Below are 24664 nucleotides of genomic sequence, written 5' to 3' on the forward strand. Positions count from 1 at the left end.
ACATGCAAGGAGGTATAAAATACATAAGAAATAAACAGATAAGTAAACATAAGATAATGCAAGAGAGAATAATAACTAGGGATATCAAGAAAGGCTTCCTCTAAGAGGTGGCACACAAGCTGGGCCTTGAAGGAATCCCAAGAGGTAGAGGTGAGGAGGTAGTCTACTCCAGGCAGTAGGTTCACCTTTACACCTGTGCAAAGTATGAAGGAAAGAGATGGAATATAGAGTTTAAGGAAAAGCAGGTAGGTCAGTTTGGCTGAAATTTGTCAAGTGCATGAAGGTAAATAATATGAAATAAGACTGGAAAGATAGGCCAGAGTCAGATGGTGAAGGACAATAAATACCAAGCTGAAGAGTTTGTGTACTTTATCATACAGGTAATAGGGAGCCCCTTAAGGCCTTTGAACAGGAGAAACTGATACAGCCAGGCTTGAACCTTTTTATTTCAGCTGCTGTGCAGAAGAAAAGGTTTCAGACTGGAGTCTGATATGAAGGGTGTTGTAACAATCTAGGGAAGGAGTGTCGGATCCTGAAGTAGAGTGGTGGGCTTGTGAGATGAGAAAAGAGGCACTTATGAAAGAGGATGTGAAATACTCAAGACTTGAAAACTAGCCAGGATTTCACAATATTTGTAAATGACAATAATCTCACATTTCTATAGTACTTTAAGGTTTACAAAGTGCATTCCTCACAACAACCCTGTGAGGTAGGTAGTGTATTATAATCCCCACTTTACAGAAAATGAGTGAGGCAGCAAGGTTAACAACAAGGCTAACAAGGTTAGCAGATGGAGTGCTTTCATAGCCCCTGGGAACTTTTTAATAAATATACTGAAGAAATTAGGAAAGTAACTGTTGGGAGGGAGGGGGGAAGAACTTGTACTTTAAATTTTATTAATAAATTTGTATTTTTAAATTCAGTAACACTTTCTCCACACTTATTTCTTTTTTTCATAATCTGTAATTGGCTTAAAAATTTCCTGTAAGTTGGTCCAAGCACCCTTGGCATAAATGTTCTTGTAGGCACTGGTTTTGTCTTGAACAGGGTCTGAATTATGGCACCGATGACACTTGGCTCTGCTTGACTTGTACCACTCATTGGAGGTCTGATTGGTGACTGCCAGGTATAGAGTGAAGCATACGTAGCCCCCAAGTAAGAGACAAAGTACAATGACAAATCCGAGCATGAAGACAATTCTTGGAAAGGTCAAGAACAGATACTGCAAGGGAAGAAAAGGTGCAAGTCCGTTATTTTAATGGAAATATCCACAGTACAATACAATTTAGTCTTGTTGTTTTCCATGAACCCTTAAGCAAAACAAAATCCCACATCATCCAAGGTTTTAAGCCTTTTTGGAAAAATAGTATCACCATCAGCTATGATAGCAAAGTGGAAGCAGAGAAAGAGTTGCATCATAGGACTTAAATAGAGAAATGGGGTAGGGACACGTAAAGACGGTTAAAGACTTCAGGCCAAGACTGACCCCTGCCTAGAGGTGGACCATCCACTTCCCACAGACCTATTACAGCAAAAACCTAAAAATTACCCTTGACCAAGACATCCAATGAGAAACTAGACTAAGCAACTTCTTTCATCCCAGAACTGCACAAAAAAAGTCATCCAAGAGTGAAATGGGAAAGGGGGCTATCAGCAAAGGCAAACAAGATGGCAGCCTCTTAGCTCATGGAGAGCCAGGTCAGAGCAGGAATGAGCAAGAGCAGACTCCTGCAATTAGAAAGCCCCAAAGTAACTAGAAATCCCCATGGTTGTGGGAAACCCACAGCAGAAACCTTGGAAGCACAGCAATCAAAGCATAACATTCATGCAAAGATAGACCAGGATACCCCTGGCATCAGGGAGTCTGAGGTGCCTTATCATTCTGTCCTGAAAGGCCACAGAGGGGCCCTGAAGATCCAGTGCTGCTAACCCCAAAGATGAAATTCAAGGGGGATATCTAACCCCAGGAAGTAAAAGTACACTTAGAAACCCAGGTGACTCAGAGCAAAATCAAAGAGGCCTGGCCACCCCACACAAAAGGGCAGCAAGAGACGAGGCTGACTCTGGCAGAGGGTCCCAGTTCAGGAAGTAAAGCTATGGAAAAGAGGAAACTAAAGATGACACTGATCATTGGAAAAAATTAGCTAGAGATGCTCTTTCTTTCTAAGTTGGATTTTTGCATTTTCCATAGGACTATATGAATAACCAAAAGAAATTAAACAAGCTTACAGAAGAGTTTAGACACAAAAATAAAGATGACAATCATCGGAGGGGTCGTGGAATGAAAGGCACACTGATGCACTGCTGGTACAGCTGTGAAGTGATACAAACATTATGAAAAGAAATCTGGAAGTATACCCCAAAAGTCACTCACCTGTGCAAACTGTTTTTAATCCAGTGATACCACTGTATATAACCACAAATGGATATAATTGAAAGAGATACAACAAAGTGGGAAACAAAATGGGTGTCCATCAATTGGAGAATAGTTGAACAAATTGTAGTACTGTACATATAGTATGCAATATAATAGAACAGAACATAATAGAATAGTAATAGAATAGAATAGAATAGAATGGAGTGGCAGCTAGGTGGCACAGTGGATAGAGAATTGTACCTGGAATCAGGAAGACCTGAGTTCAAATCTGGCCTCAGACACTTATTAGCTGTATGACCCTGGGCAAGTCACTTAACCCTGTTTGCCTCAGTTTCCTCATCTGTAAAATGAGCTGGAGAAAGAAATGGCAAACCACCCCAGTATCTTTGCCAAGAAAACCCCAAATGGGATCTCAGTGCAGGTCACAGTCTCAGAGTTCCCTAGAATGCTGAGGGGCCTCAGTGACTGCCCAGGGTCACACACCTGATATATGTCAGAGGCAGGATCTGAACCAGGGACTCCTGGTTCTGAGACTGGTTCTGTCTCCATCGTACCATACTGCCTCTCAATGACAGTACTATTATGTTCAATTGAATAGAGATAAGGACTGGATCTGTGACTTCACTTTTAGGAACCTTCTGGGTAAGGAAACACCCTTATCTTACCAATCACCGAGAGGCTGAGTAACTTGCCCAAGGCTACAGAGCCTGTATTTGTCAGAGACAGGACTTGAACTGAGGCCTTATATGGTCTGATACTGATCAAGTATTGAGGCACCAAATATATGTAGAAGAGAAACACAAATACATCATTTACTGACCACATGCAATAAAAATTACATTCAACAAAAGGCCCTTGAAGAAAGAATTAGAAACTAATTGCAGACTAAATAATGATTCTAAAGAACTGGTGGATCCAAGAACACATTACAGAAATGAGATTATTTCATCAAAAAAAAAAAGACAATATATTAACAATTATATTAAATAATTATTATGAGTTTCATAGGATGCAGCTAAAGTAATTCTTAGGGAAAATTTTGTATCTTTTAAAATTTTCATCAACAAAAGAGAAAAAGAACAAGTTAATGAACTGGCCACACAAAACTCTTAACTAAATCTCAACTAAAAAGAAATTCTTAAAATTAAAGATGATAGATAAAACTGAAAACAAAAAGATCCCAGTGCCCCGATAAATAAAAACAAACTGTATGTAATAAATTCTTTTTTCACATGTATCTCTCTTCTTCCAGCCTTCTTTGTTTTTGGAAATATTGATGTTGCAAATGATTTTTTAATTAAAAATCTTAAAAAATTAAAAAAGAAAAACTAGTCTATTGTTGTTGCCTCTTCTTCCTTACCTCCTCATTCACTCCTCAACCTCCGACGATCTGGCTTTCATCTTCCACCAGTCTAATGATACTGCTAGATATCTTCAAGATCACTACTGATCTTTTAATTGCTCAATCAATCTAAGGGCCTTTTCTCAGTCCTCCTCTTCTTTCACATTTTTGCAGCACCTGACATTGCTGACCACCTCATAAGTATTCTCTCCTCCTGCAGCTTTTGTGACCCCACACTCTTCTGACTCCTGTGCTACTTGTCTTATGACCACCTCTTTGTCCCCTTCACTGCTTCACTTCCCTGCTCTATTGCTGAAATGGGGGTGTCTCCCTAAAGTTTTTTGCAGGCTTCTCATCTTCTCTTTCTATATGCTCCTCCTGATTTCACTCACTCTGATAGCTTCAATTATCACCACTATGCAAATCAATCATAAATCTGTATACCCAACCCTGAATTTAACCCTACACTCTAATCCAACATTTCCAACTACCTTCTGTATATCTCAGCCTAGTTATCCAGCACCTCAAACTCAACAGGTCCCCATCTGAATTTACATTTTGTTCCCAAAATCTATCCCTCCTTTCAACTTTGCTATCATAGCTGATGGTGATACTATTTTTCCAAAAAGGCTTAAAACCTTGGAATCATTTCTGGATTTCCACTGTCCCTCACCCTCACATCCAATCACTACAATCAACTCCTGATGAATCTACCTTTATAATATTGCCTTCATCTATCCCCTTTGTCTCCACTCAAAGTGTCACTACCCTAATCCAGGTCCTTATTACTTCTCCCTTGAAATATTCTAACAGCTTGTTCACTGATTTCTTCACCTCCAATCTCTCCCTTTTCCAATGCATCTTTCATACATTTTACAAAATTATTTTTCTAATAAAAACGTCTGATCCCCTATCCAAAAAAAATTTCAATGCTTCTCCTCTTTCCTAGAGCATAAAATATAAGTTCCTTAATTCCATTATTTAACTTGCCAGCTTAATTTCATACTACTTTCTTTCATTTACCCTAAGTACAAGTCAAACTGAACTACCAATAGCTCCTGATCTTGTCATGTACTCTCTCACTTCTGGGCACTGAAATTCTTTTTCTTTAAGGTCCAGGTTAGATGCTACCTAGTCCACGAAACCTCAATGATATCTCTCTAACTTCCCCCTACAACTCTGACCAAGCTGAAAGTGATCTCTTTCCCAATTTCCTTACAGCACTTTGGAGTTCACCTTTACTCTTATCACATACTACCTTGAATAATACTTCTGCGCATATATTTCTGGTCCTCCTATTTGATTATAAATTTCTCAAGGGTAGGAACTGTGTCATTTTCCATCTTTGTACTCCTGGTATCCAGCACAGTGCTTTGTATACAGTAGTTCCTTAACAAATGCTTGGTAAATAATTTGTTGAATTTAAGGGTACCACAATAGAATTTCATGTTTAATGGGGGAGGGGGGACCTGTTCCTTTTAAACAGCATATCCAAGTGAAAAACTTATAAACTAAAGCGTGCTTACCTGTATAAGAAAGGCAATATCAACAGGTTGTTCCTGTCCATGGTCATCAAAATATGTTCCCAATGTCATACCCGATATGAGCACCAAATGGATTAGAAATGCTGTAGTTATGATGGCAATGTTTGCAGCCATCGCAGTCAACGTCAACAGGTAGATTAAAAAGTATCTTGCATTTAAGGCACCAATGCAGTTGTTCACCCAAATACAGTGATGATCAAAACGATGCACACATCTATTACACACACCTATATGTACACACAGAAAAACCAGGAATAACAACATTATATGTGGCTCTAAATTTTTCAATTGGAAATTGTACGTACTCTTTTTTTTTTTTCAAAATTAATTTTGAAGGTGCAACTGGATTGTGATGTCATATTATGCAAATTACTGCTACAGTTTCAGAATAATGAAGCTGTTCAGAAGAAGTGAGGCCTCCACCAATGCTTACAGGCAACAAGGTACAGTGGTAAGGCCACGAGATTTGAAGTCAGAGGGGGAGTGGGCTCACATTCTGACTCTGATTAGCTGTGTGACTTTGGACTCATATTCCTCATCTGTAAAATCATGGGGCAGGGCAAGACTGTCTAATGTCCTTTTGGGCTCTAAATCTATTATGCTAAGAACACCCTGACTCTGACTCATCTGAGGTCCCACACAAACCTTCCATTCCCAAGGCATTGGTTCTAAAAGCTGGGATGTGAACTACAAGGTTGCTTAAAGATCAACCAAACCAACCTTCTCATTTTTACACATAAGGAAACTGAGGTCCAGAAAGAGCGACTTGTCCAAGTTGGCATGAAGAGTTAGCGATGACAAAACCATGGACAGATCCTGGCTCTCCTGACTCCCAATGGTCTTTCTTTTTTCTTTTTCTTTTTTAAATTGGACTTATGATTTCATTCACATAGGGAGTTCCTGAAGAGAATCCTCCTCTACCATTGCAGATCTGAACCCTTCTCTGCAGCTCTAGTCTTAGGGAGTTGCATGGAGAGCACTGAAATTAAGTGACTTGACCATGTCACCCTCACATTCCCTTCCTCTCCCTACCCCCTCTTCAGGAAGATAGGTCCAGCAGTTCCTAATGATTACCTCCAGGATAAAACATAAACTCTCTTTGTCACTCAGAGGTCTTCATACCTTGGTCCCTTCCTATCTTCCCAGCTTTCTTACACCTTACTTGCCTCCACATGCTCTGCCCAGCACACTCAATAAACTTAATAAACACTTAATAAAGCTTAATAAACACTTGCTGATGTCTAGACAATCCAACAGCACTGGCCTATCTTCAGTTCCTCAAACATAAGACTCCCATCTTCCTGGAATATTCTGTTCCCTGCCTCAATCTAGGTTCCCTGGCTTTCTTCAGTACTGCTCAAATCCCACCTTCTGGAAGAGGTCTTTCCTGGTCCCTCCCAATTCTCCTACCTTCTAATTAATGCTTTCCACTTTCAGATTACCTTCATATATTCTGTGAATAACTTGTATGTAGCTAAATATTTATCTTTTGATTCCCCAATCAGAATGTATGACAGTAGGGACTCTATGGGTTTTTGTTTTGTTATGTTTGGGGGAAGGAGGGGAGGGCTTTACTTCTGTCTCCAGAGATCAGCACAGTGCCTAACACATTGCATGTGCTTAATAAATGCTTGTTGACTGACTGATCTACCCAGGATCACACAGCCAATATGTCAGAAACAAAATTTGAACACAGGTCTTCCTGACTCTGAAGAAGTCTTTCTATGCACTATACTACGTTGTTGCTTCCAATGCTCTTTAAGGATGCTTAAAAATCAGAGTATAAAGTCCCTGCTTAGGCTTTGTGGACTTACATGACTACACTGGGTTGTGAGAAACTATTCTTTATATCCCTTCTTGACTATTCTCCTTGCCATGGGCAAGATTCCTATGAATTTGGATCGTACTTCTGCCTGAGCCTTCCAGATGTGAAAACTCTTCTAGGTGTCAAACTCTGGATATTGACCCCTAGCCTGCCTATTCAAGACTCCAAATCTAGATAGTTTCCTATACCCTTGGCTTTTGCCTTTGCATTGTTCTATCAATTTATAGTACCCAAATCTCCCCTCTTCCTATGTTTACATAGCATATAAAAACCTTTCCAAAGATTCTTCAGCACTTTCCCCTTCTGTTAGAGAGCTCTAGGAAACATCCATACCTTTTTGCTAAAATGGAATCATAAAACTTTGAAGCCAGCAAATTTGCCCGAGATATGAAATACCCACTCTGTCTACATACACAGGGTTGCAAAAATGTGACATGCATAAATATGCTGTTTGCACTTGTAAAAATTCTTTTGGTCCTAGTGAGGCTAAAAATACACAATCTAATCAGAAATAAATTGTTGTCTTGAATAAACTCTTAGAAGCTCTGCTAATATCCACCCCGGTTGAGAAGAGATATTATTCTTTGAGTTGTATGTAGCAGTAGTGGTCAAAGCAATATCACCTTGCAATCTGGATGAAAGCAATCCAAGGGCTAGAGGTTTCTCAGCCTTGCTTCATTGTTTCCTAGGTCTCAAACTTTTTCCTTTTGAGCAAAAACAGCAGTAATAATGATTCCTTTGAAAAATTGGATTTATTCATTTCTTTATTTGCTGGAGTAGGTTTGATAATATTAAGAGGCACTTACTGCAGTGCTTTGACCTTGCTGGTTTCCTCAAGTCGCAGGTAGGGCACTTCATGTTTTTCAAGAAGATCACCTCGTCATATTCATAAACTTGAAGAAATGATGCTTCATTTGATTTTGTTATTATCCCTATAAAACAAAAGCAATAATTTCCATCACAAAATAGTACTCTTTGTATACAAGGAGTCAGCAAAGCTACTATGAAGCATGGCTTTGGGAGCCAGGGGCTCATGGAAAAACAATCCTTGAATGTACTGAAATGGGGAGTCAAGTTCAGATCATTAATTCCAGTATTGATTGGCCCAACTGTGTGCCAGATGTTATACAGAATTTAAATTATGTATAAAACATAAGCACCGCTTTCAAAGCGCTTGGTATGATGTGAAACAAAAATAGAAGTGTGCAAAGCAGCCAGAGAACCAGTAAAACTCAGTAAGGCTTTGAAAGGTCTTCAGGTGTTACCTGGCAGAATTGAACTCTCCTACAACATCCCTAGTAAGTCATCGAGCCACTGCTTCAAGACCTTCAAAGAAAGGGGACCCATTACCTCCTGACGCAGAAGGATTTGGAGGTCAAGGAAAGGGGGCAACAACAGGCCCTGACTAAAACAGTCGAAAAGGTTCAAAGGAAACAAAAAAGGATGAAAGCAATGAAGCTCAAGTAGAGAAGAAAAGAAGGCTGAAAATTGGAAAATAACTGACCAGGCAGATGAGGCACCCTCTAACATGCATAGAACAAGAAGAAATCATTAACAAAAATGAAATGCTGTTTAGACATTATAAAATGGACTTTTTTTGTATGGAATTCTCTCTCTGAGGCATTGTAAGGGGTTAAACCCCTAACCACCACAGCTTGCATAGCTATGCAAGGAACATGCGGCATTTGCAATTATTAATTACCCCTTTCAGAGAGAAAAATGTGTTCTCTTGATAATTGTTATTTTCCACAGTGATATGAGATCTGATCCCTGAATATTGATGACTAGGAAGTGAGACAGAGAAGGAAGTATGGAGTAGCTGTTGAATGCATTTACAAAGATGCAGAATAGGAAGGAGTGAATACAAGTGCGGAAGGATGTCCAGCTACAGACTCTTACGGTAGATTCTGTGTACAGCCTGAATTCAGTAAGTATTGATTTTAGGGAGTTTGAGAAGAGTGGCTTCTATGGCCAGGAAGAGGCAGGCTTTCCCTGCTTGTGTTAGGTCCTCATTCCAATTTCCTATGGTCTCAGTGTTTGGGAAGTTGTAATGTTAAAGTCCTGATAGGTATGAGGCACTGGTAGGTACAGTTTTTAATTCCTCATAGTATACACCAAAAGAAAGCAGCCCAGAAAAAGTCAACAAGCTAAAGCTTAGGAGTGAATATAATTAGTGACAAGTGGTATATAAAGTATTGTTCAGAATGGGTGAATAGATTTAAACCACTTATATGGGTATTTGCCATGATTATCTAGATGATGAATGACATTTATTATTTGCACATAGACAGTTCCCTCAGGAATTCAGTACTTCTTACCATTTGAACTTAGTTTGGGGAGGTAAGAATTCTTTAAAGATTTACCAGAGTACTAAAAATGGAAAATTAGAGTACTAAAATGTCAACAGTACACTGAGTTAAGTTTTAGGGAAATACCAAGTAAGTATATACTTATGATAGAGAGAAATGAATACCAAAAACATAGGTATCTGATAATATTTGAAGAAGGGAGGAGTTGTGGAGGATGCCATGACTTTTTTTTTTTTCCAGTGAGGCAATTGGGATTAAGTGACTTGCCCAGAGTCACACAGCTAGTGTTATGGGTCTGGGGCTGCATTTGAACTCAGGTCCTCCTGACTCCAGGGCTGGTGCTCTATCCACTGCACCACCAAGCTGCCCCAATACCATAACTTTTAACACAAATATGCTAGAGAAAATACTGAAAGGCTCAGAAGGTTTTTCAAAAGCACAGCCATTGCTGATTCCTGTTTATTCCTGCCAAATCCTTGCATAGTCTCTGAGCTCAAGAACTTGGGCAGCTTGTAGCACAGCCTCTTCAGAAGGAACACAGAAACAGGAAAAGTCATCCAAGAACAAAGACTACCACAGCCATCTTGAGTCGCTGGAGGAGGTCTAGGCGATTTCACTTTATCCCCTTAGTTTCAAGACAAACTGTTCTGAAATGGCAGGAGGATAGGCCAGGTGAACAAACCGCAGCTCAGAAGTTCTGCTCCCAGGGGCAGCTGGGTGGCACAGTGGATAGAGCACTGGCCTTGGAGTCTGGAGGACCTGAGTTCAAATCCAGCCTCAGACACTTACTATCTGTGTGACCCTGACCAAGTCACTTGACCCCAATTGCCTTGCCAAAAAAAAAAAAAAAAAAAAGAATAGGACTTTTGGGGCAGCTAGGTGGCACAGTGGAACAGTGGATAGAGCAATGGCCCTGAAGTCAGGAGGACCTGAGTTCAAATCTGGCCTCAGACCAAACACTTGACATTTGCTAGCTGTGTGACCCTGGGCAAGTCACTTAACCCCAACTGCCTAAAAATTAAAAAAAAAAAAAGAAGTTCCGCTCCTCCATGCCTTTGATCTGCTTAGCTTGGTGAGAAACTGGTGAAACATGAAAGTTGGCTGCCCTGGTTTCTGAACTATAATAAAAAGCTAGAGACTATACAGAAAAGACCCTGCTTAATCAGGGATAAATAAGATTACTTTTCTATGACTTCTAAGGTCCTTTCTGCTTCTGAATCTATGACCCTTTTATCTTCTATTTCTCCACTTGGGGAGAAAACCTGAAATGCTCTATGTGACTGGCTACATAATTGTATGTAAATGGGCTATGTAATTGGGCTCTGCTATATCAGCAGAGATGGCATAATTTTGGTTTCACAACAGCACTGTTTGTTCAGAATCTGAAGAGAAAGAAGTCAATCACAGATCTCCAATCTGCCTAGAAGACTGTATAATGAAATACTTAAGGCAATCAAAGAACGTTTCTCAATGTTAAGCTATTATTATTGATAGACAGGCTTTATGGGTGGTCTACACAAATGTGAACTATGATTAGTTTGAACAGGCAACCTTCATCCTCTATAAACTTAACTATACCCTTGATCATAGAGCTCATGCCTTTTTTTCTCAGAACATTTCAACAACAATAATAACGATAACTACCATTTATAGAAGTGCTTTAAAATTTGAAAACTGACTTACAGATGTCTCGCTCTACCTTCATAACAACCCTAGGAGGTAGACACTATGATTATTATTATTTACAGATGGGAAAAGTGAGACAGGGTAAGTGACTTGCCTATTGTCATAAAGTTGGTAAACGTCTACATTTGAATTTGAACTCAGATCTCGTTGACTCCAAATCCAAGACTGTATTCACTGAGCCACTTAACTGCCTAAAATAGGGCAATTTTCAAACAAAAGGATACGCTGGTTTCTTCACAACACTTGTTCTAGGATTCCTAACCCTGGAGCATCCACTTTGAGAATGTTAGCTCCTACAAATCTCATTTTGCATGCCTTCATTTTGATTTCCCTGATCCCTTACTGATTTTTGACTGTTTGCATATACATATTCACATATATATTTTGTGGGAAAAGTACGTGTTCAGAAAAGGGGCTGATTACTCTGTTCTTTGTCTTATTTACTAACTGATCAAAATCAACTTCAACTTACCAGGGTTGGTTGTACAACTCAAAAAGAAAAAAAACAGGTTTATAATCAACAGCAGATATGGCAGGAGAAGATGATATAGTGAGAACTCCAGTTCTAAACAGTAGCGAAATATCTCCCAAGTGTATTCACTGTAAACAGCCCCTTCTAAGGCCAAGTGTAGGATGATGAATATGCAGTTTCTGAAAGAAAATAAGTACAAGTCTTGTCCTCACTCAAGTTTTCTAAATGTTAACTCAGACTGTGCTGAAGACATTCCATTATTTAAAGAAGAATCCAACTGCTTTCTTTTAACTCATCTGGACTACATGATTTCTTAGGACTCAAGGGTGGGGAACCTGTGGCCTCCTCAAGGCCACATGTGGCCCTCTAGGTCCTCAAGCGAAGCCCTTTGACTGAATCCAAACTTCACAGAATGAATTAGGGGATTTGTTCTGTGAAGTCTGGATTTAGTCAAAGGGCCTTGCTTGAGGACCTTGAGGACCACATGTGGCCTTGAGGCCATGGGTTCCCCATTCCTGTCAGACTTAGGTTCTTTCTAACTCTTCTGTGTACCTTTATAATCATTAAAGTTCTTTGAATTACTTTATTTTTAAAAATACAAGTGAACATTTCCACTAACACAGAAATTGCCACTAATTCTCAGAATTCTAATCAAAACTAGAAATGTCAAAACAATAGATTTATTATACTGCTGTGACACCCATGACTGTGAAGCCCCACATTTGAAAAGATTCTTGATGTATGAGATAGGAATCTTTAGGTATTTCCTGATTGTAAGTAAGGAGGATTTTGTTATCCTTTATAATAGTTTCCAGGATCTATGGCCAAAACAACTTCTACTGTGGCTGCACAGTGAGATATAGGGATAACATAATGTAATATTCACTACGCTTGCACTGTGCTAAGTTATGATGACATTGTTAAAGTTAAACTGTGAACTTATTGTTGGCAAATTGTCTTCTTTGTGTGCTTCTCTATAAATCAAGAGAGCACTGGTCAGTGAGTGGGGATTTTGGGAATGACAGTGTAATGCTGTTCATGCCTTGATCGGCCTCCATCAAGGCTTAGGAGAACCTGTAGGAGTTGTGCTCCAATATTCTCGACTGCCTCTCCACGAAGTGTGACTGGGGATCCTGTTGGTGCTCCCATTATCAGGAGCCCATTGAGACAGAGAAAAATAAGAGTAAATTATTATGTAACCCTTACGAAGCTGTCTTCCAGTCCTTCTGGCTGCCCAGATCAATAGTGAACCTGTTAGAGGCTGGAGTCCAAAAACTCCAGCAGTATATCCTGTGTTACATTGATTGAGTCAAAATCTGGCATATGAAAATCCAGATGGATAGTAAAGACTGAATGAATCATGGAATCACAGAATTTTAGAAATGGAAAGGGCCCTTGTGGATGCTATAGCCCACAATCAGAACCCTTTTGTGTATCAAGCTCCACCAATGTTTGGGTAGAGATGGAAGAACAGTGCAAAGTGTGCTGGATTTGGAGTCAGACAGCCTGGGTTTGAATCCCAATTTTGCTTGCTCCCTATATAGCTATACGCAAAGTGCTTCTCCCTTCAGTCTCAGTTCTTGAGGCGGTTGAATGAAATGACTTTTCTGAATTCTTTCTAAGTTTAAATCTGGATTTTACATGCGTGATACAATTTTAAATCTAAAAGCTAAGAGATCATCTATTCTAACTTTTTCATTTTATATATTAGGAAATTCAAAACTGGAGAGGCCAAATGACTTGATAAAATTGGTCATACAATAGGTGGCACAACTGATAGAAGAAATGTCTCAACTTACAAATTTCATTTATATCCAATTTTTTAGAAACCTATTTCATAAACTGAGGAATAACTCAATTTGAACATAGAAAGTGTACACACTAAAAATACAATATAGCAAATGTGAATGGAATTGATCAGACTTCTTAATCTAAGTATCAGCGAATCATTTTGTCTAGTATCAGAACACTAAAATGATAGTGTTTATTTTCCACAATTTATACCTATATCCTATATATTGCTTTCTTATAATTTTAAACTGAATTCTTCAAAATTTGCACAGTATTTTCAGATGTGTTAGGAAATATCCACATTGTTGGATACTGAAAAACTACCCTTAAGGAGAAGGCTCCTTTGTAAGTCCTACACAACATCCTTAAATACGCAGTTTCTTAAAGTTAAAGTGATCTTAGAAACAGCAATCCCTCTCTACAAAAGAGATTCTTAACTTTTTGGTGGGTCTGACAATATGAAACCTATGGATCATTTTAAATGCATAAAATAAAGTACACGCGGTTACAAAAGAAGCCATTTATATTGAAATATAATCAAAATATTTGTGGAAAACAGGTTAAGAACCCATGCTGTACAAGATGTTATTAAGTACTTAACAAAAGAGAATACCTACTGGGTTGATAAGCAAGGAAATACTGAGCAGGAAATTAATAACCCACCTTTGACAAAACTCTGTTGTTCTACAGCAAAGTCCACAATACTAATTTTAACCAGTACTCTGAACAATGCAGTTTTTAAAATATTAAAATAATGGATTGAGTCACTGGGTAAAGGAACTCACAGATGACTTTTTCAGCACATAGCCACTGTAAGGTAACATGGCGAACACCACAGCATCATGCGTATTTATTATAATCTGACCTTACCTCGGTGGTCTTTCTATAAGCCTTGTCAGTCATTTAAATGTAATACTGTCTTTTGCCAACTAAAGGTTTCTTTCAAAGATACTGCTGCAACAGACTCCACTGAGATAACAAAAGTAATCTGTAGCTTATAATGGGAATGCATTTATCAGCATAATCTAATATATGTTATTTATGTTATCATGTTACTGCAGATTGAGCTTGCCTTTGTCTGACCTAAATTAAATGCTGAGAAAGTTAATTATTATAAGCTACATGAAGCATTGTGAAAATCATAGTAATGTGAAGGATAGTCAAAAACTCTGGTGTTGAGGATGTGGAGAGAGCTGGGTACATGGCCTTACCCTCAGAAGAAAAAATTAAATAGCCAGGACCATGAAGGTTGGAAGAAATCTGGCTCCAGGTAAACCCTGACTAAGCCCTATGTGGATCAGTGATCATAGCACTATTAACAGTGAAAGACACAAAAGGTTCACAGGAAAAGAAAAAAAAAGACATCAGCGGAGAGCAGGATCCATCCTGGCATCCCAGTCTTTTAAGAGACTGATAGTCAAAAGGTCGCACTTGGTAAGGGGCCTCTGTTAGCAGAAAGCCTCTTTGGGAGTTCTTCCAAGTATTTTCTTGGAACCCAGTTTCAACCTTTTCCCCATTCTTCTATTTCTCTGGTTTTCTATTGTTCATGTTCCACTTTATTTACTCCCCTTATTGGCTCCGCTGCCTTCAGTGGTGACCTCCCTCCTGTTCACCTGCTGCAGGGGCGAGCCCCTCTATACTCCTACTCCAGCTCCCTACTTCTGATGACGTGGTAGAATACCTGCCCATTCCACTTTTAGTGCTTCTATATTGCTTTATCTTTCTCACTCTGTAATTGTTTTTAAAAAGTTAAATGTTAAAATTCAAATTAAAATCTATATTTTATGCTTGCCTGCAAATGGCATTATTTAGTTAGAACTTAATTATATATTGGTACTATCATCTCCCTTTTCCAACTCCCTGGGTATGATTCTCTTCTTCCTTTTAATCTTCTTCCTCTTTCCCCTTCCATCTCTTTCTTCCTCCTATTAAACTTTTTGTCTGTCTTCAGCACACAGTCATGGCCTGATTGACCCCTGAAAACACCAGAAAACGGGTGAAAAGAGAGGTAAGAATGTCCTCCAATTTTGTTTTGGGAGGGTCTAAGAGCCATTTCTGGCACTATTATTTTTATGAGAAGAGCTGGAAAGACTAGGACCACAGGTAAAGACCTAGTGCCACACTAGTGACATATTGCACCTAGGACCTTAGGGGCCATATCTGGAGCCAGAAAACTAGAACCTCAGGTTCTCAAAGAAAGCCAAAGCACCGGTCCTGATACAGTCTCTGATGCCAGAATAAAAGTCAGAAGGACCAGGGCCTCAGACGCTGGACCTAACAGAACCAAGTGCATGCTCCATGTGTGGGAAAGCTTATGGGTATTAACCATCACCTAAAATCTTGGGACTTGGTGCCCAGTGTGAGATCAGCTGCATCCCTGGCAACCCAGACCTCAATCCTGAATTCTCTGCCACCATGCTCCGTCCAATCTCAGTTTCTTGGTATTTAGAAAAGGAATGCCACACCAATGACACTGTCTACCACCACAGGACCCTGGAAGGTAGAGTCCCCAATAAACTGGTACATAAGGTGAGCGAATTTATACTTCCTGATCCCCAAATTTCAGTGATTCAGAGTCAACATATCCCAGGGCAAAAGCTCCCTCTATTTTGCTGCCTCTGTCCATGCTCTCATGCTAAGCTCAATTCTTTTTCTCCTTTTCTCTCCCTTTCCATTATGTCCTCTATGATCCTTTCCTGGTTGCTCTAGCTGTAGTACCTTCCCTCTAAGGCTACCTTCTATCTCTAGTCATCCTGATCTATATCTTGCCACTGGACCCAGATGGCTCCAAATGAGAGAGGGAGGCTGGTGACTTTGCACAGCCCTCCCTCACTTAAATCCAATTCACTTGCATGTCATGGCATCACCTTCCTGATGTCATGGTCCTCTTCAAGAACAAAGGATAAACAACCACCTTTGTGAGTAGTAGTAGAAGCTGCCCCACTGGGGAACCAACACAGGTCTGTCTGTCTGTCTTTTTTTCTTTCTCTTTCTTCTTTCCCTTCCCTTCCCTCTGTGCACATAGGGTGTTATGCCCTTGCCTGTGGGTGCTCTGCCCAAGGGAATGAAAATTTTGGTGGCTGAAACCTCACAAGATATCTAGGGGTTTACAGACTAAGTTTCTTTCTTAAGGACCATGCCTTAAATCCAAATCACTCCGGCTCTCATTGATTGGCCAACAATAGGTCCCAGGCCAAGCCCCACTTGGTCATTATTTGGGCCCATATTGGCTCAAGGTGAATGTAAATAGCAGTTGTTTCTGTTTTGGCTAGAAACCCTGAGACTCTTTTCCTCCCAGATTAATTTTTTTTAAAAGAGGCCATTCTCTGCCTCATTTCTTACCTAGCCTTAATCACTGATTGGGCATTGCCTCAGTCAAACTGAAACCCGTTAAAGACCTTAGCTAAAAAAGGCCAAAGTCTCCCACTGCATCTGGGGCTATCTCCAGTCTTCCTGATCTATATCTTGCCACTGGACCCAGATGGCTCCAGAGGAAAGAATGAAGCTGGTGACTGCACAGCCCTCCCTCACTTAAATCCAATTCACTTGCATGTCATGGCATCACCTTCCTGATGTCATGATCCTCTTTGAGAAAAAAGGACAACCACGACCTTCCATCTATTATTTATTTATATAGATCTTTATCTCTCATTCTGACATGAGCTCCTGGAGAGCAGGGGCTGTTTTAACTTTTTCTTTGTATCCTTTATGCTTAATAGGATATCTGACATATTTAAAAACATATTGTTGGTTGACTATTAGCAAAGCTTCTCTCTTCCTACATCTCTTTTTTCCAAACTCTTTGATTCTGGAATATTCCTTTCCAATTAACTATTGCCCTTATGCTCATATATATATATGTTGATATTCCCTCAAACACCCTGGCCTCCTAATTCCTACAAGTCTTTCAAGTTCATCATTAGTAATTCTGAAATTCCTTTATCTGACCATAACTTCTTATCACTCCATTTCTCCCTGTGCTTTACTCCTCCTAAACCTATTCTACATCCTCACCATGACCTCCATGACTTCTATCCTAAAGTGCTCTCCCAAGTTACAACTCCTACTCTGAACTCACTTTCCTCCCCTCACAAGCTAGACCCAGCCTCCTCTGAACAGAGCTAAAGGAAGTCACAAAACTGTGCTGCCTTGGCCCACTACAAATTTATGCTATCTGATCTCATCAGGACCCTTACTACTATAAGGCAATCCTTTCACTCCTCTCTAATTTATTCTCTATCACATTCCCTGCAGCAGCTGTTCTAAACAGTGTCTTCTCTCCTCTCAAGCCTACAACACCACCTCCTCCACTCACCCACTTAGCTAAGGACCTCGACCAATATTTCAGCGAGCTATGAGCTCCCCACCTCAAGTCCAATTAACACCATCCCCTATTCTCTTTTCTTTTATTATGGTAAAGGCCCTCCTGCTCACCAACGATACCCTCTCTATATGTGACCATAATCCCACCCTTTTCCCTCTCCAGCAGATTCACCCCACAATCATCCTCCTCCCCCTCCAACCCTTTAGAACCTTCAATCTCTCCCTATCTACTAGTTCCTTTCCTAGTGCCTACAAAAATGACCAAGTCTTCCTTGTCGTTAAAAACTCTTTACTTCTTACCATCTCCATCTCTCCTCCCTGTCACAGCCAAACTCCTAGGAAATGTTGTCTAGACAACCACTTGGTGGTTCAGCGGACACAGTCTTGGACTTGCAGTCAGGAAGATCTATGAATCCTGCCTCAAACACTTAGTAGCTATATGTCATCCTGGGTAAGTCTTTTAATCTCACTCTGCCTCAGTTTCCTCACCTATAAAATGGGGATAATAAGAGCACTTACCTCACAGGATTATTGTGAGGAACATGTCAAGTACTTTGCAAACCTTAAAGTGCTACACAGATGCTAATTATTGTCAAGATACTATTAGAAAACACCCTGTTTTCCAGAACTAAGGCCCAGCCAGCAAGCTGTGCCCTGAGCTTAGCTAACAACAATCCTTTGCACTCACCTTCTGGAACTGATAGTCCCTGAGGTTGGGCGAGCACCAATAGGCCCAGACATGAAGCCCTGCTATGAACAGACCTTCTGTCACTGGATACCCTTGCTTCACTGTTGCTGTTGTGCCTCACCACTGCTACACTACACTGTTTGACTCTTTGTCTAGTCATGCCATAAACATATAAATCAAGGTTCAGTCACTCTAAAGCGGGTCCCCCCAACAAGGAGTAGGGCCCCAGCACAGTTGTCCTTGCTTTCAAGCCGTTTCCCTCACTTTGAAATTAAACTTCTGTTTGATTCCTGACTCTCCTGTCTCTAGCCTGCTCTGTTCAGCTCTGGCCATCCACAAGTTACAGGTATGTTTGGCCCAGTTGACATTAATTGGTGTCAGATGTAGGACAGGCCATAGAATCAGGTTACTGGACTCTCCGGTACCAGTGGGAATGGACTAGGCAACAATGGAGATTGATTTCTCTGGAGTTGACACTCCCCACCCCCTCACCTCCTCTGGTGAGTCCTCTGCCCTTGTCCCTGTTCCAATCCCCCAAGCTCCCATCTTGGTCGAGCTTGCCATTCGTTGTGAAGAAAACTTTAGGGCCCCTCCAGTGAGTCAGTTCATCTCTGATCACTCTGGTAAGGATATCCTTTCTTAAACTGCATGCCTCTGTAACGTTGTAATTGTGTGCCTCTGTAAAGTTAAAAGTGCCCATGTTGGTAACCTGTGTGCCTCTGTATTGACTGTAACTGAGTGCTTCATTAAAATTATCTGCCTGTTTGTATCTGTCTTGTCATTTTGTCTGTATTTGTGTCTTTGTAAAATGTAAAATGTCTGTGTCGTGTTTGTGTTGTGAGCTACATTCTGTTACCTTGAAAGATTTAAAATGCAGCCATTCAGAAAAATTTCTAAGGGCTGTAACCAAAGAGTTTAGAACACTGGGAAAGATTAATGGACTTTCATACTTGAAGCAAAAGCCTCAGTAAGCAGGACTAACTCCTACTTTAGGCTTTCCCTGGGAGATTACGTTAGGAGAAAAGAGAAAAAGAAAAAAATCTTAGACACTTTTTTTCCTGTCATTTCAGCTTTGTCTATGTTGGAATTACAGAAATAAAGTCAGATAATAAAAGTTTGTAGAACTGTCAAAAACATCTAGATTAAGGAGCTTTAAAATTAATTATTTTGAGATTGCAGGGGAGAACTCCTAAGACTTTGAGTAATTCCAGGAACTCACTCCCTTCTGAAATATCTTAGTAAGTTTTGGGGTACCACTCTGTAGAATTTGTTTTAAGGAAAAATAAGGATTAGATTTTATAAAAGTTTTAAAAGTAAATGGCAAGATTGACAGTTTCATTGTTCTAGGGCAATGAAGGAAGGCACCTAGTTTGGAAGTAATCCCAGAGTGAAGAAAGAAAAAAAATAGGTAAACAGTTTGCACTTTACAGCAACCTCTTGTTAACTCTTCCTTGAATGACTGTTTAAACCAGAGATCCCGGGTGACTGCCCCAGTGAGAAACCCTCTCCTTCTCTCTGTTAATCTCTCTCATCTCAGATCAGATTTCCAAATAAGGCACTGGGAGAAAAATTCTGGAAAAATGTAAGGAAACTTGAATTACATTCCAGTTGCAGAAATTTATTAGCTGTGTAATCTTAGGCAAGTTATCTTATTTCTGTTTGCCCCAGTTTCCTAATGGGTGAAGAGAAAAATAATGGTACCCACCTCCCAGGATTGTTGTGAGATCAAAATAATATATTGATTGTAAAGTGCTTTACACAGTGACTGGAATGTGCTAAGCACTACATTATTTCTTTAATTAAATGTAATTGTTCCACACGTGATAACTCTAAAGTGATTTTAAAATGCCAAAGGTAATAAGATCAATGATTTTTATATGTGACAATTATGAAATTCAATTGACGTCACTTGGTTTTGTTTCACGTTTTAAATACATGATATTGTTTATGTTATTGTATTTCTAAATTCTCTTATATTGTGAAATTTGAGAGACCATCGTAGCAGAAATGTGTTAGACAAAACAACCTTTTAATCTGGATGCTGTTAAATATGAATTGGGCTTTTAAAAGGATGTCACAAAAAAATGGTTATCTGAAAACTGTTAAATATTTAATGAGGTATATTTTGTTATAAAACAGATAATAATAATATATAATAGCAAATTTTCATTTGAAAATCTTGGCCATTATAAGCACAAAAGTTTACTTTTCAGTTGGACCCTCATAAATTTTTAAAATATTCTCATATCAGGTACAGGGTTTAGGTAAGAAGAGAAACAGCAAATGATATGTAAACTGAAATTCTCTAAGTTTCAAGATTGAAGAACCAAATTTAAGTGAATTTACTAAATTATATTAAGTCAAAATTATCTAGGAACCTCTAGATTTGGAACCACAGAAGCAGAGCCCCCTTTAGAACTGTCCTGAGAATAAAGCTTATTGTCCAAGAAAAGAGATCTAAGGACTAGATAACTACATGAGATACCTGGGACTCAAAAGGTGCCGGTTAAATGGACATGGAGAACGGGTTATTAGGATACAAGGAGAGTTGATGTTAGTTAACATTGGCGATAATTGTATCGCTTTGCACGATTTACGTTTAAGTTTTCTTTGTTACCTTGGTGACATGTAAATCTCCTTTTTCAGAACTAGTCCATTGCAAGCCCTCTAGGCAGTTTCATCTGTACCTGACTTATTGTAATTATGGGAATTGTGAGAAAACCTTATTGCATTGTTTGAACCTAGCCCTGCATGGTTGGGAAATTGGACATCTGTATGTGCCATTTAGTGACCTTTAACCAAGGATGTTGACTACAAACTCAGATCCAAAGATTGATGCAAGGAGTTTTCTCACAATTGTACATCTCAAGTTAAGGGCCCCTACCAGGTCCTTCTGACTATTCCCACAGCTGTCAAACTTGTGGGTGTGTACTCCTGGATTATCTGAAGAAAGCCCCTGCTCCTGAGTGTACAGCAGAACCCTCCAGGGACCTCAAGGTTTATCAAGTATGGACCCAGAAGCAGCCTACACCCAGAAAAGACAGCTGTCCCAAGACTCCTGAGGGCTGAGTATACTGTCCTAGTTTTTTCTCCTCTTCCCTTTTGTTATGTGCCCAACCACCAAGGCCCTGATTCAAGCACATACTGGCATTTTCTCCCTCTCCATTCTTGGTTCCCCTCTCTTTTCTGCTGGCAAGGAAACAATGGCCAGCAATGATACCTGGGGCACACTTCCCAAATAGGTCCCCTCAAGGAACTAACCTCCTGGGCAAAATCTCATCCTGGCCCAAGTGGCCTCTCATGGCACCTTGGCTTATACTTGACTCTCCTTTACTGGCCAGAAGGGTAGGGGTTCTTTCAAAACCTGTCCCTTTGGCCAAAAGGGGAAAATGTCAAGATATTATTAAAAGACACCCTGTTTTCCAGAGCTAAGGTCCAGCAAGCCAGCTATGACCTGAGCTTGGGATAACAAGTGTCCTTTGCATTCACCATCTAGAACTGAGGGTCTCTGAGCTCAGCACCAACAGGCCTAGACATGAAGCCCAGCTATGAATGGATTTTTTTGTCACTAGAACCTTGCTTCACTGTCGCTGTTGTGCCTCACCACTATTGCTATACTACAATGTTTGACTTTTTGTCTAGCCACAAATATATAACTCAAGGTTCATTCACACTAATATGGGTGTGTGTGTATGGTAGGAGGGGGTGCTGCCACATGTCCTTGTGTGCAAACCATTTCCTTCACTTTGAAATTAAACTTGATTTCTGACTCTCCTGTCTCTACCCCGCTCTGTTTGGCTCTGGCCATCCACAGATTAGAGGCCGGTTTGGCCCAGTTGTCACTATTAATGTTATACTCATTGCTTCTACTTCCCCTATCCTTACTTTTCAGTCCTTGGTAATCTGGCTTCTGTCTCACGTAACTGAATCTGCTCCCTTCTGAGCTCCAGTCCCCTGCTATACTCCTCCTCCTCAGTATCTTCTCCTGGATTTATTATGGAAAGGGACTAGACCTGTGATTTCAAAGGCATAGTGAACTCTAGTGTTACAAAACTCACTTGTACGAATGCATGTTGGCAACCTTTTCTGCAACTTGTAGTTTTGGAGAGTTGCCTCAGGCACTGAGAGGTTAATTGACTTGCACAGGGTGACATAGTAGTATGTGTCTTAAGGCTGAACATGAACCAAGCACTTTCTGGCTCCAAGGCTAACCTCTATACCATGCTAGGTATCTCAGACTCAGCATGTCCAAAATACAATTCATTATCTTTTCACCTAAACCTATCCCTCTAATCATCCCTATTTTAACTGAGGGTACCACTATTCTACTGACAACCTAGGCTGATAAACTCACAGTCATCAGGGACTCTTCCCTCACCCTCTATGTCTAATCAGGTTTCAAGTTTGATCAATTCCACTTCCATAATATATCTCACATTTTCCCCCTTCTCTCCAATCATATTGCCATCACCCTAGCTAAGGCTTTCATAATCTCTCATCTGGACTACTGTAATAACCTTCTAATTGGCTTGTCTGTTTCAAGCCTCTACATTTAAATATGTATGCATAAATGTGCATATTTATACATATATAATTTTGAATTCAAACACAAAAAATAAGCATTTCTGTGCACACAGAAAAAAGCAGATTTCTATACACTGCCATGAATTTCTATTTCAAACTGTTTACTTTTTAAAATACATAGATTCTTATGTTCAAAACTATACTGCTTGTCGGAATTTCATTCTGAATCCCCTTCCTCTCTTCTATGTGCTTTAAAAAATGTTTCAATGGTCCTCTTTTTTGGACAGCACTATTGCTAACCTCCTCAACTGAAAACCAAGAGCAAGAAAAGAAAAAAAAAACTCATAACAAATAAGATATTATAGCAAAATAAATTACCATTACCACAGACACATCCAAAATTTACACCTCTGCATCCTGTGTGCATCACCTCTCTGTTAAGAAGTGAGTAACATATTTTGTGATGGTTGGCCGCTGCATTGGTTAAAGCTGTTTTTCTTTATAATGTTTATAGTATTGTATGAAATTTTCTAGTTCTGTTCACTTCACTCTTTTCAATTCATACTATCCAGTCTTTTCTGAAATCATCTCTTTTTACTGTTTCTCCTGGTACAAAAATATTCCACTACGTTCATATATCACAATTTGTTCTGACATTGCTCAACTGTCTAAGAGATAATCTAATTCATCCCCTTAGATTCCAGTTCTTTTCTTTTCTCACTTTTTCCCTTCTAAATTCCCTCCTACAGTCAGGAAGGTTGTTTTGTTTGTGACTATTCCCTCCTCAGTATTATCCTACTTTTCTATTTCTCTTTTCTATCTCTATTTGTCTTCCTCTTGAAGTCTGATGAATTTCTATACCTGTCTGTGCATTTGTTCAACCTTCTTTTGTTCATTTACGACATGAGATTCATCTGAAGCCCACCCCTTCTCCAATGCTTGAATACTCTTTTCATAGATCCCAATTAATGAGAATAAGTAAGTTCTATCCCTTCTTCCTCCCTTCTACACTAATGTATTTTCTACCCTCCCTTCTTCTTTCCTTCTTAAAGCCCTTAGAATAGAACCAACCCTTACTTTTTCCTTCCTCTCCACCCCCAGTTCATCTGCTTTTCTTATTTGACTCCCTCAACACTCTCATTAAGGTTATAAAGGGACACTTGTTTCTTCTCCATTAAAATATTAGCATTATGTCATCATACAGCCCCTTCCAATTGCTCAAATTAATTTACTTTCTAGGTTTCCCTTGACTCTGGTGTTTATATGTCAAAGTTCCTACTCAATTATGATCTTTTACACAGATAGACTTGAAAGTCCTCTACTCAAGAAACTTTATCTTCTTTTATAGTTCAACTTAAGTATAATCTGTTCTGTGAAAAATATTCCCAATGGAAAAAGGACCTACTTTATATTTTTTTATATAAATATAAAAATATTTATAGCTCCTCTTTTTGTGGCGGCTAAGAATTAGAAATCGAAGGGATGCCCATCAATTGGGGAATAGCTAAATAAGCTGTGCTATATGATTGCAATTGAATATTATTGTGCTATAAGAAATGACAAGCAGGATAATTTCAGAAAAACGTGGAAAGACTTACATGAACTGATGCCAACTGAAGTGCACAGAACCAGGAGAATGTCGTACACAGTAATAGCAATATTGTTCAATGAAGAACTGTGAATAACTTAGCTATTCTCAGCAATACAATGATCCAAGACAATCCCAAAAGGACTCATGATGAAGCATACTATCCACCTCCAGAGAAAGAACTGATATTGTTGA

At 39.5% G+C, this 24664-nt stretch overlaps 1 protein-coding gene across 3 annotated transcripts in view; it reads right to left on the bottom strand.

Moving 5' to 3' along the window:
- Nucleotides 1–352: 352 nt before the first annotated feature.
- The window catches only part of ZDHHC4 (zinc finger DHHC-type containing 4), a 47297-nt gene continuing 22985 nt past the window's right edge, over nt 353–24664 (bottom strand). For all 3 annotated transcript variants that reach the window (XM_027859754.1, XM_027859751.1, XM_027859755.1), the window contains 4 exons: nt 11556–11734; nt 7895–8020; nt 5246–5490; nt 353–1222 (listed from right to left, as the gene is read on the bottom strand). In XM_027859754.1, coding sequence (XP_027715555.1) covers nt 941–1222; nt 5246–5490; nt 7895–8020; nt 11556–11734 — 832 coding nt within the window. In that variant the 3' untranslated portion in view covers nt 353–940. The remainder of the gene's footprint in view (nt 1223–5245; nt 5491–7894; nt 8021–11555; nt 11735–24664) is intronic.

This window comes from Vombatus ursinus, unplaced genomic scaffold (assembly GCF_900497805.2).
Source record: "Vombatus ursinus unplaced genomic scaffold, bare-nosed wombat genome assembly UNPS02014171.1, whole genome shotgun sequence".
Taxonomy (NCBI): Eukaryota; Metazoa; Chordata; class Mammalia; order Diprotodontia; family Vombatidae; genus Vombatus; species Vombatus ursinus.